Source organism: Sminthopsis crassicaudata, chromosome 6 (assembly GCF_048593235.1).
Source record: "Sminthopsis crassicaudata isolate SCR6 chromosome 6, ASM4859323v1, whole genome shotgun sequence".
Lineage (NCBI taxonomy): Eukaryota > Metazoa > Chordata > Mammalia > Dasyuromorphia > Dasyuridae > Sminthopsis > Sminthopsis crassicaudata.
Window position 1 is genome coordinate 1440306 of NC_133622.1, and position 19613 is coordinate 1459918.

General features: G+C 39.6%; 1 protein-coding gene across 3 annotated transcripts in view; it reads right to left on the bottom strand.

The window, feature by feature from the left end:
- Positions 1–3548: 3548 nt before the first annotated feature.
- EVC (EvC ciliary complex subunit 1) overlaps positions 3549–19613 on the bottom strand; it is a 107551-nt gene continuing 91486 nt past the window's right edge. For 2 of the 3 annotated variants that reach the window (XM_074274144.1, XM_074274142.1), the window contains 4 exons: positions 12615–12741; positions 10688–10781; positions 8917–9025; positions 3549–3878 (listed from right to left, as the gene is read on the bottom strand). In XM_074274144.1, the coding sequence (XP_074130245.1) occupies positions 3797–3878; positions 8917–9025; positions 10688–10781; positions 12615–12741 (412 nt within the window). In that variant the 3' untranslated portion in view covers positions 3549–3796. The remainder of the gene's footprint in view (positions 3879–8916; positions 9026–10687; positions 10782–12614; positions 12742–19613) is intronic. The other variant, XM_074274143.1, reaches the window with a different exon arrangement.

Consider the following 19613-nt stretch of genomic DNA (forward strand, 5'->3'; position numbering starts at 1 on the left):
TTCCACTGAAAAAAGGTATTACTATTTTTCTGTTGTATGTTAAAGACCTCCTGGTCTTTCCATCTGATTTTCAAAATATTCTTATTTGTTATTTTCCCATCTTAGAATGTGATCTCCACGATAGCAGAGGAAGTTTTATTTTTTCATTTGTATCTTTTTTTGCTTAATCGCCATCACTACTACCACTATATCACCACCTCTTCCTCCTTTTCCTCTTCTTTTTCCTCCTTCTTCCTCTATTTTCCTTCCTTTCTTCCTTCATTCAGAGAAGATGTCACATAAAAGGTGAGTCTTGATCTACATTTGGAATAGTCATTAATTACGTAGTCACCAAAGTAGGTGGCTGTTAGGATTACAAGGTGAGAACTCAGGTTGTCTGGACAATTCTCTAGCTCAGAATTCACACCTTTGCTTCAGGCCTTTGAAAGGAGTTTGCACCTTTGGACTTGGGGGGGGGAAGTTTACATGTTTAAAGGAGTTTGCACTTTTAAGAGGATCAAGTTCATTGGTTGAAGTATTTTCCCACAAGCCCCTGAGTTCTCACATGCCCATAAATGATAAAGGATAAATGAGGCAACATTGAGCCTGGGGAAGAGTCAAGGCTGGGAGAGTGAGTTGAGACGGCAGTCTGGAAGGATAACTTAGAGACGACCGGACCTTTACAGGTGGCTAATTAGTAAATTGGCTGAGGTTCAACTGGAGGGAAGGCACACTTAGAGCAATCATCATCCTCAACCTAATCAAATATCCAAGATGCTCTAATGCTTCATAGTATTAACTGTTCACATTCTTCTCAAATTTCATGTTGTTCTACAGGACACTATTGGGTTTAATTCTAATCCCAAGGAGCAGGTCAACTGAATATTATCCCCATTTTACCAGTAAGATTAAAACACACAGAGAGAAAGAGAATTAAGTCAAAATAGCTCATTTTAGCTCTAAATATTGCCATTCTAACTCCTACTGTCACTGATGAATCAGGTTACCCAAACTATGGACTCTTAAGTCTCTTCTCTCTGGGTTCTAGTGGTAAATCTGAGAAAGAAAATGCCATTAGCTAGGGGGCAGCTAGGTGGTGCAGTGGATAGGGCACCAGCCTTGAATTCAGGAGGACCGGAGTTCCAATCTGGTCTCAGACACTTAGCACTTCCTAGCTGTGTGACCCTGGGCAAGTCACTTAACCCCAGCCTCAGAAAAAAAAAAAAAAAAAAAAAGAAAATTCCATTAGCTTGAACTCCCACTATCTTATCAGCTGAAAATCACCTTAATCAGCAAGACTTAAATAGCTTTTAGGAAAAAAAGTATTTACTATGGTGGCACAGTAAAAGTACAGTTAAAAATGTTCTCCCCCCTCCAGAAAAAGTCGATGTCGCACTCTTCCCCAAATCCACACCAATTCCAAGAAAAAGCAGGCTCGAGCTTAAAAGGCAGCAAAGGGCTACCTCACAGCTATTGACTTCCAGCAGTATTTTTCTCCCATGTGGAGTGTTCGAAGAACTCCCCTTGAGCATTGTGAGTGCAAATCCAGGGGTCCTTGGTTCCTAATTTAGGGGCCATTGTCATCTGACCTTGTGGTTAAAACACTTAAGAGAAAATCTAAGATCCTTTGGAACCTTTGAAGGTCAGAAAGCGCTCCTCCAACTGATGTTAGAGTCAGAGCAAACCCTCCTTCCCCTCCAATTGATTTCTACCTTAGAACAACACATTGGATATAATTTCTGGTAGATTCCCTTCTTAATTCACTTGATAATCTAGATTATTACATATATTACATATCCTACAATGCTATGGCCAAGTTTCACAGGTTTGTCTGAATAGTTTCCTAGAAAGAGAACTGGATTTTGAGTTAGAGGAGAGGATTCGACTGCAAGTTCTGATTCTGCTCTTTACTATACAAGTCAATCAGGTTCCTTGGGCTACAGCACTTACTTCCAGCACTTAACTTCCTTTTTGTGGTTGGTTTTTCACTCATTTCACTCAAGTCCAACTGTGATCCCATTTGAGGTTTTCTTGGGAGAGATAATGGAGTGGTTTGCCGTTTCCTTCTCCAGCTCATTTTACAGATGAGGAGACTGAGGCAAACAAGGTGAAGTGTTGTGCCTCAGGTCACACAGCTGGTATCTGAGACCAGATCATGAACATGACTCTTCCCGAAACCAGTCCTGACTCTATCTAACACACCACTTAGGTGTCCAACACATTTTTTATTAAAGCTTTTTAATTTTCAAAACATATGCATGGGTCATTTTTCAACATTAACCCTTGCAAAACCTTGTATTCCAATTTTCCCCACCTTTCCCCTGCCCTCTCCCCTAGATGGCAGGTAGTCCAATATATGCTAAACATGTTAAAAATATATGATAAATGCAATATATGAATACATATTTATACAATTCTCTTGCTGAACAAGAAAAATCAGATGAAATAATAAGAAAGAAAACAAAATGCGAGCAAACCACAAAAAGGTGAAAATGCTCTGTTGTGATCCTCACTCAGTCCCCAGGGGCCTCTCTTTGGGCGTAGAGGGCTCTCTTCATCACATCAGTGGAACCGGCCTGAATCAGCTCGTCCCAAACCACTCTTACGCTCATTGAATGATCCAGAGTACATTAAATGTCAGGCAAATGACAAAGCACTACCTGAATTCCAAACTTTACCTTTTGGTCTGTATCAGTGACTTTTACTGCTATTGGGGAACTTTGCCTTTGGATAAGGAGCGGCAACCTCTCCTATGACTGACAATCTTGGGGAGGTAGAGAAACTGAGAGATTATGTGGCTTACCCATGCTCCCCAGCTGGTGTGTGTCAGAGATGGGTCTGGAATATAAGTCTTCCTGATTCCAAAGAGGACCTTCTCTCTATTAAGTCCTACTTTTAATTGATTATTAGCTATAAAATTATGGGAAAAATCTAGGTCTCGTGCATCTTTGATATCCAGTAACTGATTTGAAAAGCTCAGTGTAGAAAGAAAAGTTCTTTCTGAAGGAATCTAAGATTGCGAGCTCGGTAAGGATGGGGCTTGACTTTTGCCTCTTTTTGAGCCCCCAGCATTTAGCAGAGCACCTGACATTTATTAGGAGCTGGATAAAAGCTTATTTGTTGGTAGAGATGTCGATAGGAGAAAGTTTCAACCTTCACAGAACCGGGAATGAAATATTTTTCGACCATTGGAGGGCACTATTGGCTCGGCTTATGAAATCACTTTTCTAAAATAAAAACAAAAGGGAAGGCTGCTTTGTCAACTCAACCACAGTTTTGTCATTCATGAACATGTTTTTAGCCACATTAATTTTCCAAATTAATTTTCTTTTTAAAATTGTTACCATTTTCATAGAATGAAACTATTTTTTTAATTTGGAAGGGAGAGTACAACCCAGAATATCTAACCTCAGAATGGGGAAGAGGTTTACATAGAACCTCAGACCTAGGAAGGCCCATGAAGACCAGCAGGAGGACCAGGGAGTACGATTGATTGGCCCTAAGTAATACAGTAAACTAATGGATATGCAAAGGCCATGCTCATTTCACACAAGTCGAAAGAAACATTATTTTCTTCTGGACTTTTTTATGCTTTTTGGTCCTAGATAACAATAGCAGTTTCTCTTTACAGCATTCTTTAAAGTTTTACAAGTCCTTTCTCGTGAACATCATCAGACTGGACCTCACCAAAAATGATACGAGGGAGATTTCTCAAGTATTTTCCACAGTCAACATTGGGACATCTAGGTCCAAGGTCATAGGGCCATTGGGATCTTCTGCTGTCCAGCTTCTGACACCTTGATGTCTCTGCCAGGAACTACAAGTTACTTCTTTTTTTCTTAAACTTCTTTGGTTTCTCGAATTCGCCAACTTCACTTTCACCGTGATTCGGCAATTTGCTATGTATAAAACAGAAGAAATGAAATAATGAGCACTTGGGTAAAGAATGTCTCCATTTTTTTCTCAACTTGTAAAGACAAAATCTATTCTAAATGAATGGAAAGCAACTGATTCTATAAACACACACAGGCTGGTGCAATGGAAAAGATATCTGCTATCGAGTAAATAGGCCCAAGTTCAAATTCTGGTCTTTCCCCTTCACTTGCATAACCTTGGTTTCCTCATATGTAAATGAAGGATCCAAACTACTGGCCTTCCACTTGAAACCCATGACTCCTTAAACTGATGGCTGCTCTTTCTTTAGAAGGGTCAAGCCATGTTAAGTAGAAAAAGTTTTAATCATTTTATTAATCATGCTAACAATAAATTAATAAAAGGGGTCAGTGGCACTCTTGAAAGCCAAGGATCCCTCATGGAACCTACTCAACATTCATATGCCCTTGGAAGAGTAGGTATTCCTGAGAGTGGTTATCAACTATGATTGGTTAACAATTAATGAGAATAATGAATTATAAAGAGAAGTGGACATCTAATGAGGGTCTAGGAGAAATGACTCACATCATTCAGTCTTGAATAAAGGGATTTTATTTAAACCCATATTACTCATAAAGGACAATTCAGACAAAAGGCATAATCCACTTTCCCCCAAATCTGTCTGAGTAAAACACAGTGAGCCAGAATCCATCCATTCGCCTAAACTAAAGTTTCTTTACCTTTTGAACAGAGCTGAGTTTTCTTGTTGGGTCAATTTTGCCCAAGATTTCATTTCATTATGAGCCTTGTGCTTTAAAGGCTGTCGGGATAACTTATAGGGCCTTATTTCTAAATGAGGAAAGAAAGGGGGAAACAATCATCCAAAAATTGAGAGAAATAACCATTTTACTCAGCCACAGGGTACAAAGCTCATGCTGGTGGTCATAAGAAGTCACCTTCCTCGAGTGTTTCAAAGTGCCGTGACAGTTTTTGCAGAACAGATCCATGAAATAGGTTCCTGGGAAGCTCAGGTGTATTTCTTGGAGGAAAAAACTGAAGCTCAGGGAACTGAAATTGCTCAAAGCTTCACAGCTTCCTGTTCTGCCATTCTTTCCATCCCACAGTTTCCTTGGGGTACCCGAGGAAGGTACCTTGGAGTACAAGTTCTAAGAGCCAGGAGAAAGAGAGCCGACTCCTTCAGGGGAGACAACATGGATCCGTGGAGAAAGCCAAGATGAAGACTCCCATGACCTGGCTTCCAGTCCCAGTTCTGCCCTTCTCTATAACGGTGTTTTCCTGAAGGTCTTTGGAGCAGCCTTCTTTTTAGCAGATTAATCACCACAAAAACAGCCAGCTGTTAAAGTCCAAATCCTTTACTGACTCCTTCACCTGGTGCTGAGAAAGCTTTCTGGTGGCCTTCAGAGGGGATTTGGTTTCAGTGGAGACAATGCAGGAGGAGAGCCCTGCCACCAGGAGCCTGACTAAAGATGCAACGATTCTTTCTCTGGTTCCCCCTGCCTTATATGCTCTATATTGAGTATAAACCAATCATTCAATCACTAGGGAACCATCATTTGTTGTAAGATTAAATCAATCATACTGAACTAGACAACTGACAGGCTATACTAGATAACCACTGTCTCCTCAATTCCACTTAGTACCTTCTTTCAAGTTCTTGCCCCTAACATCTCCTTGTAAGAATCCTTGTTTCAGAGTTTTGGCCCATAACACTTATCAAGGAAAGATTCGTCTTTTTGGATCTTAGTTTTCTATCCACAAATGAGAGTATAAAACCAGCTGTTCTCCAATCTCCCTGTCCGTGCTATTCATCATCATCCACCCCATTCTTTCCAATAGAGCACTGTACACTTCTCATGCATGATGTATCAGAGCAGCAGAGGGCAGACTTGGAGCACACATGGCTGATTAAATCCATTAGTTCCCACCTAAAGGCAGAATAAAGGCCTAACTCACTTGATTCTACCAAACTGAGCAAAATATTCCACAATTTTTATCATACGTGCAGTCATGTATCTCAGACCAGTCCACAAACCAATACACGATGTGGGTACAGCTGGCCATCTGCATGGAGTTGCTGGGAAGACCCCAAGCTCTGGGAATCGGTAGACCTGGAACTGGATATGATCTTGGGCAAGTCATTCAACATTTCAGAGTCTTAGTTGCCTCATTTATTAAATGGAGGTAAAAAATACTTTTTTTATTTTTTTAAACCACCAGAGTTATTGAAATGTAAATATTTTTTGCAATTATTATAAAGCTAATAAAAGTTATAGATTTGAATCTAAAGACCATCTGGAGTTTACCTGTTAACCAAATTCACTACCCCTTCTTTCTAGGAGATACATAATAGGATTGTCCTCAAAGTCACATCCACGTGCATGAGTTAGGAAGTTCTTTGTGGATGTTCAAAAAGAGGAGACTTGGGACCACTTCACACAGTCTTCCAGTATTTAAGAGGCTTTCATGTGGAAGAGGGTTTAGATTTGTTTTGGCAGAAATGGGAGCAATGGGTGGAGATTTTAGTTTATGAAAAAGAAAAATCATCCAACAACTTGCCATTGTGGAATATGCTGTCTTGTTAGCTAATGCTTGTCTTTTTACTTGATATGTTCAAGCAAAAACTGGTTAGTCATCTATCAGAGACAGTGGATTGGGCATAACTGTCCTGGTTGGGAATTTGGATTCAATGACCTTTAAGGTTTGGGTTTTTTCTTAGTTCTAAGTTTTTGTGATTTATTTAGACTCAGGGAGCTAGAAAGGACCTTGAAGCTGTCATCTGGTCTAGCTCCTTATCACAGGTTGGTTTTAATTTAATGATCAAAAACAGATGGTTGAATAATTCCATTTTAAAAGCTCTTGAGAGATGGCTATTTCACAACCTCCCTTCTATAATGGCGAAACAAGACTTTCTGCCACCTAACTTAACTCTAGAAAACAGCTGGTCATGATGCCTTTTAATAGATCATAAATGTAAAGTAAATATCATCACCTTTGCCAACCAACCTAACCTTGTGCACGCTAACATGTTATTGGAATTCTTTTTATATACACTTTATCCTCTGGTATATTCTTGTGTAACTCTTATATTTACTTTACAATCTAAGTATTTGACAAAGATCTGATCAAAGCTGAGCATAGCCAAATTAGTCTCTTTCTTATCAAACACATGCTCATACTACTCAGTATTGTATTACTCTATTTTTTCATTCAATTTTATTTTTATTTCAGTTCCAAATTGTCTACCCACTTCACCCCTTTCTCACGCATTTGGAAGGCAATAACCTTATTAACTACATGAAATCATGAAAAACATATTTCCACATTAGTCATATCCTAAAAGAAAATAGAAATAGAAAAAGAAAAAAACATGTTTTGATCTAGGCTCTAAATTCATCAGTTCTCTCTCTCTCTGGAAATGGATAAGCATGTTTCATCACGAATTCTTTGGGGTTGGAATGGATCATTCTATTGATTAGGTGCTAAATCTTTTCCGATTGGTCATATTTACAATATTGTTGTGCAAATTGTCTCTGGATTCTATTCACTTCACTTTGCATTAGTTCATACAAATCTTCCCAGGTTTTTCTAAAATGATTCTTTCATAATTTATTATAACAAATAGTTTTTTAAAATTAACATCTATATATTGTAACTTGTTATCTATTCTCCATTATATGGGAATATCCTAATTTTCTCATTCTTTGCTTTCACAAAAGACCCTTTCCCCATTGATCCCTTTGTTATTGTTGATCATTTGTTGCTTCAGATTTCTTAAATTATTATTTTTTAACAAAACAAGATAACTTTTTCAGTTTGGTAGGGCATTGAACAAGTAAATTAAGTAGAATACCATTTTTATTATGTTGCCTCAGCATAGCTATGATCAATTAATATTCCTCTGATTATTTAAGTCCATCTTTGTGTAAAGAATATTTATGATTATTTGTATATAGATCCTGTGTGTGCCTTGACCCAGAGATTTCCAAGTATTTGGTATTGACTGTATTTACTTTAAATGCAATTTCTCATCTTTCTTTTCCTGCTAGATTTTCTTGATAATACATTCTGATGACTTATGTGGTTTACTTTATATTCTGCAATTTGGCTGAAGTTGTTAATTGTTTCAGTTAGTTTTTTAGTTTATTTTCTAGGGTTCTTTACATATACCATCATATCATTTGCAAGAAGTGATCGTTTTATTTTCTTATTGCCAGCATTTATTCCTTTGATTTCTACTGAAAAGCTACTGAACGTGGAATGGCCAGACAGATAGGAGAAGAAACAGGAGAGAGATATTTCATCCAAACCTAAAAAGGAGGGACTATCTTGGAGAGGACGATGGGCAGTGTAGATGAATGATGCACGAAAAGCCGATCCAGGCTCCAAAACATGGCTGGCTTTATTTTGTTTATTAACTAGACTTGATAAAGGAATGAGAAAATGCTAATATAATGTGAGTTTTACTTATGTTAAGGTCCTGTCGTCTCTCAGTTATAATACTTCTCTGGGAGGAGGCTTCTTTTCTGTAAAATCTTTTCCTCTGGGAACAAGTTTCTTGGGAGGCTTCTGGAGCCTCCAGCCAGAGCGAAGGTAGAATCTCGCATCCTCTTCTTCCTGAATCCTGGCTCTGAATCTCCTCCAGCTTCCCTGAAGTTCTCTGGGAAGTCTTGTCCTTATCCCAATCCAGACCCTCCTTATATCCTCCCAGAGAATGGGCTTGTGGATACTCCCAGAGGCTTGTGGGAACTCCTTACTGACCAATGAACTTGCTTCTTTAAAGTATTCCTTCAAAGGTGTAAACTCCTTTTAAAGGTTTGAACTAAAGGTGTGAATTCTGAGCTAGAGAATTGTTAAGTACCAACTTAGCACTTAGTAAGAACCTAACATACTTAAACGTGAGCTGGCAGCCATTATCTTTTTTTTCAGAGAGCCATTTGTTAAATATTCACCAGCAAAGCGCTGCTGTGATCTCACTAAGACTAAATGGTGGAACTAGGATAGACCTATAGGGTTACCAATGGAACCTGTAGACCACAATTGTACCTGGAAGTTCCTGAAGCCTGGCCCCTGGAGGGAGTGTCACCTTCATTCAGAACTGGCTCATTGTTTTCTTGAGGGAGGGCCTTCTTCTTTTTGTTCCTGGGACACTTCTCTGCAGAAGACAAAGTATTTTAGCTTCAAATATTTACCAATGACATACTCTGGATGCGTCATTTCCCTTTTATGGCCTTCACTTTCTCCTATAAAATTAGGACTTGGACTATGAGGTCCATAAGACTCTTCCAAATCTAACATCTATAGTTTTGGATTGACCAGAGTTCTGAAATCTCTGGTTCCATGTTCTAACATATCTTCTGGCTTTAGATAACAATGTAAGATCTTTTAATTGAGGAGCCCATCCAACTTGAATGTTCTGGGCCCTCAGGTCTGTGGCAGCTCTGACCTTGTCTTTTGATTTCTGAGTATTTCTTTGGAGCCCATGGATTGGCAGACACTCCATAACACCTCAGACTCTGTGTGCGAAGCACTTGTGAAATAGTATCTTATTTAATCCTCACAAGAATCCTGGGAAGGAGGGGCCTATTTCCCAGCTGAGGGTACATCAATGGGGGTACACAAAATCAAACCAATAATAGATCCACGGTGATGGTGGCAAATCAAATCAAGAAGCATTTATTTAGCACTTGCCATATATCTGCCAGTCACTGACAGTTGGGGAATGCTTCATATAGAAGCAGTTTCAAATTCTAATATCTCTGCTCTGTGATTATTTGCAGCTCTGATATTAAGGTCCTTGTAAATCAATGCTGCAATTAGTTCACCATTACTTCCCCCCCAAAAAAAAATTCTCTCTTGGGTGTGCTACCTTTTATAGTTTATCATTTTTACTTGGAACATCATAAGAACTTAATAAATGCTTACTGACCGGTTTATATTTGCATGTATGTTGCATATTCAGAAACTGAAATTTAGGGAACAGGGTTATCCTGGATCTCCCCTAAATGAATAACTAATAGAAATCAATTCAAATTGATAGTTAGGATTACAATATTTTGAACAACAGGACATTCAGTAGTACATCTTCCTTTATTCATATAGATGCTATCCTCAGTCTTGAGTTTCCTTGGCTAGGTCAACTAGCCCACTGGTCAGACCCCCTGGGCCAAATTTAGCTAGGTTGGTCTCCAGGTAAGAAGCTTATTAAGCATCACTTTTCCCTGGAGGCTTTTTAACTCTTGCTTGAATTTTCTAGTCCTTTAATTCCTCTGGTTTAGTGGTGTTCAATTGTTTTTCATTGTTATGATGCTTTGTGATCTTAGTGGGGGTGTTCTTGACAGAGATTCTGAAGGGGGTTGCCATTCCCTTCTCTGGCTCATTTTATAGATTGGGAAACTGAGGCAAACAGGGTTAAGTGACTTGCCCAAGGTCACACAGCTAGTAAGCATCTGAAGCTGGATTTGAACCGGGAAAATGAATCATGACTCCAGACCCCACGCTCCATCCCCTGTACTACGTAGCTGCCCTCGTTGTCCACTAGTATAACCTTCTATAACTTTAAGATGTCTTCGTACAATGATGAAACTTTAAAGAGACTAATGAATAGTAATGATGATGATGATGACGACAGTTGATATTTATATTTGTCATGAGCTTTATAATCATAACTTCGTTTAGTCCTTACAACAGTCCTCTAAGGTAATTGGGGAAGAATTCACGGATGCCAGAGGTAAAGTGGCCTGCCTCGTAATACCACTAGTGATTGAAACCCAGGTCCTCTGGCTTCCCTGTCCCGGCTCCTCCCCACTTCACTCACCAGGCTGCCCTCTCTTGTTTGCTGCTGGCTTGTTTTCGGTGAGAGGCACTCGAGCCAATGCCGCCAGCTCAGTGATGAAGATCTGTTCGGCTTCCTGAATAGGCAAGGGGAGAAAACCAACAATAAGAATGTTTGATGGAGACCCCTCATCTCCAAGAATCCTAATCCAGTCTGATCTTCAGGGCTAAGACTGCTATGGACTTCTCTTCACAGTTCTGTGTGACTAAAAAGTGTAGCCTGAAAGCTCTTCATTCCCAATGAGCCTATTTTAAGGGTCATGGAAATGTCATCCTTCTCAGCTCACAGATGAGGAAGAGTCAAGAAAGGAGAACGGCTGACCCAAACTGATAGCTCTGGAGTGAGGATGGAGAGCAAGTCTTCAAGTCAACTCCAGAGTTGCTCTCACACCACCTTACAGAAAGTCATCCTCATTCTCTTACAGACACACTTCGATTATGAATAAAAATGGCGGCACCCAACTCAACCAGAGGCCCTCCATCATCACAAGATTTGTGTCAGAGATTTGGAGTTCTTTGCAAAGATCAAATCTGTCCTCAAAATACAAAAAAATTTCCCCTGAGAAAACATGGGGAAAAGGCATCCTACACCCCAAAGTCCAGACACAAACTAAATAATACTCAACAGCATTGTTGGGGGAAAAATATCCCAGCTTCCTAGGGGACGACTTTGGAGTGATCAGCATTTATTTGGATGGATATATCCTGGAAAACATGTTTAAGAAGCAGTCACCATATTTAGATGTTGTGCTTTGGATTTGCACAATGATATAGTTTCATTATCAGGCTCAGTTAGTAGAGTGATTTTTAAACTGCATGGACACTCCTATTAAATAGGAAACCCCAGTTATTGCCAGGCCAGACCAAATCATATATAGTAATGTTATTCTGATCGCCTGAAGGGAAATTTGCAAAAGATGGACCTCATCCCTTTCCATTCACAGGGAGATTGTGATAGAATGAGAAGGTCACTAGTTTAATAAAATCCCAAGAGAAATAGGTAAGGGTCCTGCGCTGACATTTAACAACAATACTACTTTGAGTAAGCTAGGTAGCACAGTAGATGGAGTGTGGGGCTTACAGTCAGGGGGACCTGAGTTCATATCTAGCTTCAGACTGTTTGATCCTGGGCACTTACCCCCTTTCAGTTTCCTCATCTGTCAAATGAATGGAAAAGGAAATGAGGAAGCACTGAAATATCTTTGCCAAGAAATCCCAAATGGTGTCATGGAGAGTTGGATGCAAACAATTGACTAAATAACAAAAGTACTTTGGGGAAATGACTCTGATTCTTAATTTCTTCATTTTCTTTTTTTTTATTAATTTTTTATAATTATAACATTTTCTTTGACAGTACATATGCATAGGTAATTTTTTATTTTTTTTACAACATTATCCCTTGCACTCCCTTCTGTTCCAATTTTTTCCCCTCCTTCCCTCCACCCCCTCCCCTAGATGGCAGGCATTCCCATACATATTAAATCCCTTATAGTATATCCTAGGTACAATATATATATCCTAGGTACAATGTGCAGAACCGAATTTTGTTGTTGTTGTTGTTGCAAAGGAAGGATTGTATTCGGAAAATAAAAATCATCTGGGAAGAAAAACAAAACAAAACAAAACAAAAAACAATGCTCGCAGTTTACACTCATTTCCCAGTGTTCCTTTTCTGGATGTAGCTGATTCTGTCCATAATTTCTTCATTTTCATACCAGAAGCAACATTATACTCTCTACCTCACAGGGTTGTTGTGGGGGGAAAAGGAATTTTATACATGCAAACTTTTCTTTTTGTCCACAAAGCCAGTTTTCCTTGGCCATTTCAAGTATTTCCTTGAACAAATACAAGTACTTTATTAAATTGAACTGACCGCTGGTTTTCCAAAGAGGCATTTCAGTCAATGTTACCTTCAAATCTGTCTCAAGCTGGGCTCCCAGGTGATCCATGACTTCTGCAGTCTGCTTCAGGGACGCCAAGCGAATCTGCTGATGCACGTCGAACTGGGCCAAGAACTTCTTCTGCTGTGACAACATCCTTGCAAAAGGAAACGAAACCCATTGACACCTTTCTTAAGGGGAGATTGTTCAGAAGGGAGCTTTCTCCCAATAGCACTAAGTGCATCACAAAGGCTGAGGTCTCAGAATTGGGGACCAAGTGGATGCTATCTTTTTAAGTTGCAGAGGGGAGGTGAAGATTGCTGGGAAGGACTATTCCCAGGGCCCTTGATGCAGGCAGGGCAAGACTGGACTCCCACATCTCAGGGTGGAATGGCAAATCAGAAGCCAGGCTCAGTCTGTGGGTGAGACCAAGAATTATGAGATCTCTGCATGGAATAGGACTCCTGTTAAGTGGCAGGTCAATTCTCTGAGAGCCTCCACAGATCATAACATCTGAAGGAGTTGCAGGGCAGCCTTTGCTGACAGAGGTGTTGCAGACTGGGAATGAGATAAATTGGAAGCAGAGAGAAGAGGAGAAAGGTCAGGCAATGCCACAGCCTCTCAGTCAGAGAGGTCAGAGAACAGCATTGGCCTCTCAGCCTCCTTGTATCATCCTCTCACAAGAGGAGATCCTTTCTGCAGGCCTGGGTGGGATCTCCAGCAGCCACTGGCAGGTGGCTCCCAGTAGAATACATGCCGCCCAATGTGGACTAAGGACCTGTACTGAGCAGTTTGACTGACGTGATCCTGAGTTCAGTGGAGAAGTCCTGGAAATAGGGTGAGTACAAAAATAGTCAAGCAGGAAACTTTGGTAGGGGCTAGACTAGTCACTTTCATTTTTAAGCTGAAAGGGGGCAGATACTAAGAAAAGAGTCCCCCTACCCCCACCCGAAGGGAGGTATGTAGAAAGCATAGTTAGGTTAATAAAGAGGAAAAGTTTGATTGTAACTTGGGAGCAGATCATTAGACTCTTAGAAACATTAGAATACACGTCTCCTTGCATCTCTAAAGATAAAGAATTAGAACCAGATAAGTGGAAACTAGTGGGAGAGCAATTATTTGAACTTTCCAATGATAATGGTCCTGATTCAGTTTCTAAGAAAACATTTTATAGATACCATGTAATATAATTGTCTTTAAAGAAGGCCCCAAGGCATTAAAAAAAAAAAGAAAAGCTTTAAAGAGAGCAGCCAGACAAGGAAGTGTGAGGAGAAAAAAGAGTAGGGGGATGGTCCTAAATTTAAAGAGTGTCCTAATTCAGCTCAAGCCAATTTTGGAGAGCTCTTTAAGAATTTCCTTCTAGACCTTCCTTTTCCTTGATTTGCCTAATTTGTGGCAATTTTGTTCTCTGGGCCCAAGCAGAGCAAGCCCCCTCTCTTATTAGGCAATAGTCTAATAAGGGCACACATTTCCTAGGAAACTATTGGGGAAATTCTGGCACTACGCCAGGAATCGGAAGGAACAGGAAGATATTGGGCCAGCAAGGTGAGCATAGTGGTAGAACAGTGGCCCAGGCTGGAGCTGGCAGAACCTGAGTTCAGTGTCAGAAACCTGTCACTTACTAGGGATGGAACCCTTGGCAAGCCGCTGCTTCACAAAAAAGGCAGATATTATCCTCAGAAAAGGATTTGTAATGGTGACTGGCAGAGCTCCATTTTAACTGGTGGTCTCTTTGAACTGAAGAGGCAGCTGAGATTCAATTCTTTCAACTGAACCCCAGACTTGGCTTTAACGTCTTTCTGGTGTTAAGTAATTTAATGATTTCATGGACTTGAATTTGAATCTTGACTCTATTACTCATTAGTTGTTTATCCTTAGGCAAATCACTTTTCATTTGTGAGAAAAAAGTAATAATTCATAAATGATTTACCTCTGTTCTGAGAAGAAAAAAATATTGGGTATAAAATGCTTTCCAAAAGTCTATACTACTATCATTATTTTACCTTATTATTCTGTTGGTGTATAAGATGCTATTTCAAATGCTTTCATAATGTTTTTATAAAGTAAATTTCCTGACAGCTCTTTATCACATATTTATTGAGACAGGTTGTTGTTTTTTATTTATTTATTTATTTTTGAGGGGAGAGGAATTTAGTTATATGACATACAGAACTGACATCTATGTGATGCAGTTTGAGGGACTTCTGGAAAGTTCCCTTCCAAATCTTCTTCAATCAGGTGCTTCATTGCCTGCACATACACCATTAGACTTTGATTTCTTTGCATCAAACAAGACTACATTGTACATTGTACACTGTAATAGCAAGTTTATGTGATGATCAACTATGACGGACTTAGCTTTTCTCAGCAATACAGTGATCCAAGATAATTCCTATAGACTTGGAATGGAAACCACCATCTACAACCAGTGGGGGCGGTGGGGGGGGGACAAAACTATGGAGACTAAATGTGGATCAAAGCATACTATTTTCACTTTTTTGTTTTTGTTTTTTCTTATTCATAGTTTTATTCTTTTATTCTGATTTTTTAATAACATGACTAATATGGAAATATGCTTAAAATAATTGCACATGTATAAACTTCTTTCAGATTGCTTGCCATCTTGGGGAAGGGGCTTAGAAGGAAAGGAGTATCTGGATGATTGGAGATGGCCTTGGATATCATGGAAGACCATGGCCTTTTTAAGCTAAGGTCCTTCTCTGTTTTCAGTTTGAATGAAGCAAAACCCAATCAGTGATTAAGGCTAGTTAGGAACTGAGATCAAAAAAATGCCTTAATTAATTAATTAATTAATTAATTAATTAATTCATTCATTCATTCATTTATTTATTTATTTATTTATTTATTTATTTATTTATTTATTTATTTATTTATTTATTTGTTTGTTTGTTTGTTTGTTTGTTTGTTTGTTTATTTATTTATTTATTTACCCATCAAAAAGAATCAGTCTGGGACAGGAAGATCCTGAGGGTTTATGGCCAAAATAGAAACAATTGCTATTTACACTCACTCTGGACCATCAAAATCCAAACCAACAAACCAAGTGAGGCTTGGAGAAGTCCTGTTTTTGGTCAATCACGGAGAGCCAGAGTGATTTGGGCTTAAGTCATGGGCAAGCAGCTCCATTTGAATCCCAAATCAAAGCCTCCTTTTTCCAGTGCTGTATTTTGAGAAATCAATAGTGAAACTACATGCTCAAAGAAGGAGAGAAGAAGGGAAAGAGGGAAAGAGGAAAGGAAGGAAAGTGAGAAGGATGGAGGATGGGAATGAAGGAGGGAGGAAAAGAAAGAGAGGAGGAAAATGAGAAGTAAGCGAGCAAGCAAGGAAAGAAAATAGGAGAGAAGGAGCATTGCTAAATTGGAACTGATCAGTGGGGTCCCCAGGCAGCTGGCTCCCACTGCTTACAGATTGTTGTTTGCCCTTGGATCTCAAAGAGGGCCATGACAGGGATGTGATGTTATCCCACGGCAGTAAGTTGGATTTAAGGAGGCAGGCTGGCAAAGTCATCAGTCTCACTCTCTCCTCTAGAAAGTTAAGGTGGCACATTGGATAGATAGCTGGTTCTGCAGTCAGTATCTTTCTAAATTTAAATCTAATCTCAGATACTTGCTAGCTGTGTGATGCTCTACAAGTCATTTAATCCTATTTGCCTCAGTTTACTCATCTATAAAATCAGCTGGAGAAAAAAATGAAATTGCAATATCTCTGACAGGAACTTCCCAAGTAGAGTAAAGAAGAGTTGGATATAACTTAAAAAACAAGTAAACAAAGCTGCAAAATTCAATCTTGGCACTTGGGGAATTCTAAATGCACTCACTTTTTGCTTTAATGGTAGTCTGTGGCCCTAGTTTACATTTTAGATCGCAATCAGGAAGCTACAAATTTGTATCAGTGATCACAAGGGACAGCAGGCAAGAGAGTGGGCCTGGAGGAGCAGAAATGCTTCCTGAAAGCTGGAGAGAAAGCAAAATGCAACTTCAAGGATGATGGTTTAATAAAAGTAGGTCAGTAGCACTCCAGTACCCAAGCAATCTCAGTGGGAAGGGATTATCAGTGCCATGGAAGAATGAATGCAGCCCTTACTATGGGCAAAGCCCTGGGGACGAGGGGAGCGAAGCACGGAAGAAGGCAGATTGCTGACAGGGCACGACGGCGTACATGAAAGTTTTCCAAGGCAAGTTTGAGAAAAAGGCCCAGCAGCACTTAGGGGGAAACAGGGAGGCAAATGGCAAAGTTTCTTTTCAGAAAAGAAACCGCTGCCTTTCTGGTGTTAAGTAATTTAATGATTTGATGAAAATAACTTTTTTTGGGGGGAGGGAAGTGTTCTTCAGAGGGCAAGGGCTGAAGTACCTGAAGAGATATTTGAATTCCCACAGTTGCCACAGGAAAGCCTGAGAGCCAGGAGGAAGCAGGAGCAATGTTCAGATGTGTGGTTATGTAGGGATGGGGAGGTGGGAGATATTCTTAGGCTTACCTGCCCATCTGTAAAATTCAGTTGGTAGTGGGTGGTATTGGTGGCAAGGATAAAAAGGCCCTTTCCCATGGGGGAGTAGTCGTTTGGATTCATTCACGTCCAACTCTCTGTGACCCCCATTTAGGCTTTTCTTGGCAAAGATACTGGAGTGCTTTGCCATTTCCTTCTCCAGATCATTTTGCAAATGAGGAAACTGAGGCAAGCAAAATTAAGGGACTTGCCCATGGTCATATAGTTAGTGCCTGAGATCAGATCTGAAGGTCCGTCCTGCAAGAGATGCTTTCCTGTACCATGGCAACAAGGCTAAGTTGGAAGCGCCTGAAGTCTCCTGAGAGTTGATATTATTCTTGGAGGTTTTTGGTTTCAGAATCCCAGGCTGTTCCCAGGAGAATCTGAGGGAAGAGTGTGGTCAAGGGGCTTTGTCCCTCTTGTTCCATGTTAGTTACTCCTATTTCTCTCTTAGGTTGCCCTTCTTCCACTGCAGTTAGGATACCTGCTGGTGCTTCTCTGAGCAAGATTTCCGCCTCTAGGATTTCCAATAAATAGTCATGGAATTTCTGCAATCTGAAGAGCCTAACGAGGTAGGATGCATGTTTCTCCAAGATAAACTATCCACTTTTGCGTCACCCTGATTGTTAGAGATGGGCAAGAAAGGGGCCCCCTAGTGCACAGAAGGCTGGGCCTGGAGTCGGGAAAAGTCATCTTTGCCAAGAAAGCTCAAATGGAGGAAGAAGAGCCAGATACAGTTTACACTTAAGTTGGTTTCACTGAAATTTTCATCTATTGCTCATGGGTGTAGGATTCAAGCAGAATTCTTAGTCTTTCTTCTGGACAGGCTTTCAAATACTTGAACGTAATCAAGCTGTCCTCCTAAATCTAAAACCTGAATACTGCTTATCTGTCCTTCCCAAAATGAAGCCCCTGGAACTAAACAGCACTCTATATAAGACCTTTCAGCACTCTGGACTCTCCGACTCTGAGCTTTTTCTGCTTATCTGGCTTTCCTAAAATGAAGCCCCAGGAACTAACCACGATTCTATATAAGGCCTTTCATCACTCTGGACAACCTACTCTGAGCTTTTTCTGCTTATCTGTCCTTCCTCAAATGAAGCACCTGGAACTAAACACAACTCTCAGGTTAGGGGCTGACCAAGTCAAGACCGTGAGGCTATCACTCCTCCAAGCCCATACCTCTCTTTATGGCATTGATTGATTTGGGTTTCCAGCTGCCATATGACACCGTTGACTCTTATTGTGTTTCAATCCCATAGGACCTTCACATCTATTACAGACTACTAAGTTGTGCTTTTGACTTTTTGAACACTTGCATAAGATATTACATTTATTTCTTTTGTGACTGAACTTTTAAAGAAAAGTTTTTTTTTTATTTCTTTGTCTTTATGCTACAGTAATTTAGTAGATATACTAAACTTTTCATTCTCCCTCCTCCCAACCCCTTAGTGAGCCTTCCTTTGTAACAAAGAAACTCAGCTAACAAAATTTATTTGTAAAAACAGTCAGAATATCAAATAAAATAATGCACAAAAGCAGGAATGAAGGAAAGATTGCATTACCAGATCTTGAGTTCCAGCAGTTATAGGGGCTATTTCCCATCTCTAATGTATTCACAGTTTGGATGTATTCATAGTTTGGAAAGCTCAAGGCAATCTGTGGGTCTGCACTCCTGACTTGTGCATTCCCACTGATGTTTATAAATGGGCCACTCAAAGTCTTAAAGGAAGGTCCTTCTACCTCCCTGTTTCTAATACCTGCAGCTTACACATTGATGGAGTCCCTTGTTCAACTCCTTAATATGAAAGCAGTATTCATCAAAGTACTTGATATTGATTAAAAACAAATCAGTGGAAAAGCCTAGATGCAAAAATAGAAGCAACTGAAAACAGTCCATTATGTGGTAAATCTGAAAACAAATTATTCAGACTCCTTTTTTTATTAAAAAAAACTTTGTACCAAAATTAGAATCAATTTGATAAAAATTAGGTTAAGAAGTAGAGTTGGAGAGCAATTTGAAACTATATCCAAAGGATTATAAAACTTTGCATACCCTTTGATGCAGCAATACTACTACTAGATCTGTATCCCAAGGAGAAAAAAAAAAGAAGAGAGGACCTATTTGTGCAAAAATAATTATAGTTTTTTGTTTTGTTTTGTTTTGTTTTTTTGCTATTATTATAGTAAAGAATTAGAAATTGAGGGGATGCCCATCACTTGGGGAATGGATGAAGAACTTGAATAATGGAATACTATTGTGCTATAAGAAATGATAAGCAGATAGATTTCAGAAACCCCTGGAAAGACTTACATGAGCTGATGCAAAGTGTAGTAAGCAGAAGCAGGAGATCATTATACATAAGAACATTAGTATTAGATGTGAACTGTGTATGTCTTAGCTCTTCTCAGTAACGCAATGATCCAAGACAATATCAAAGGACAAATGATGAAAAATGTATTCATCTCCAGAGAAAGAACTGATAGAATCTGAATGCAGACTGAAAGATGCTATTTTCACTTTC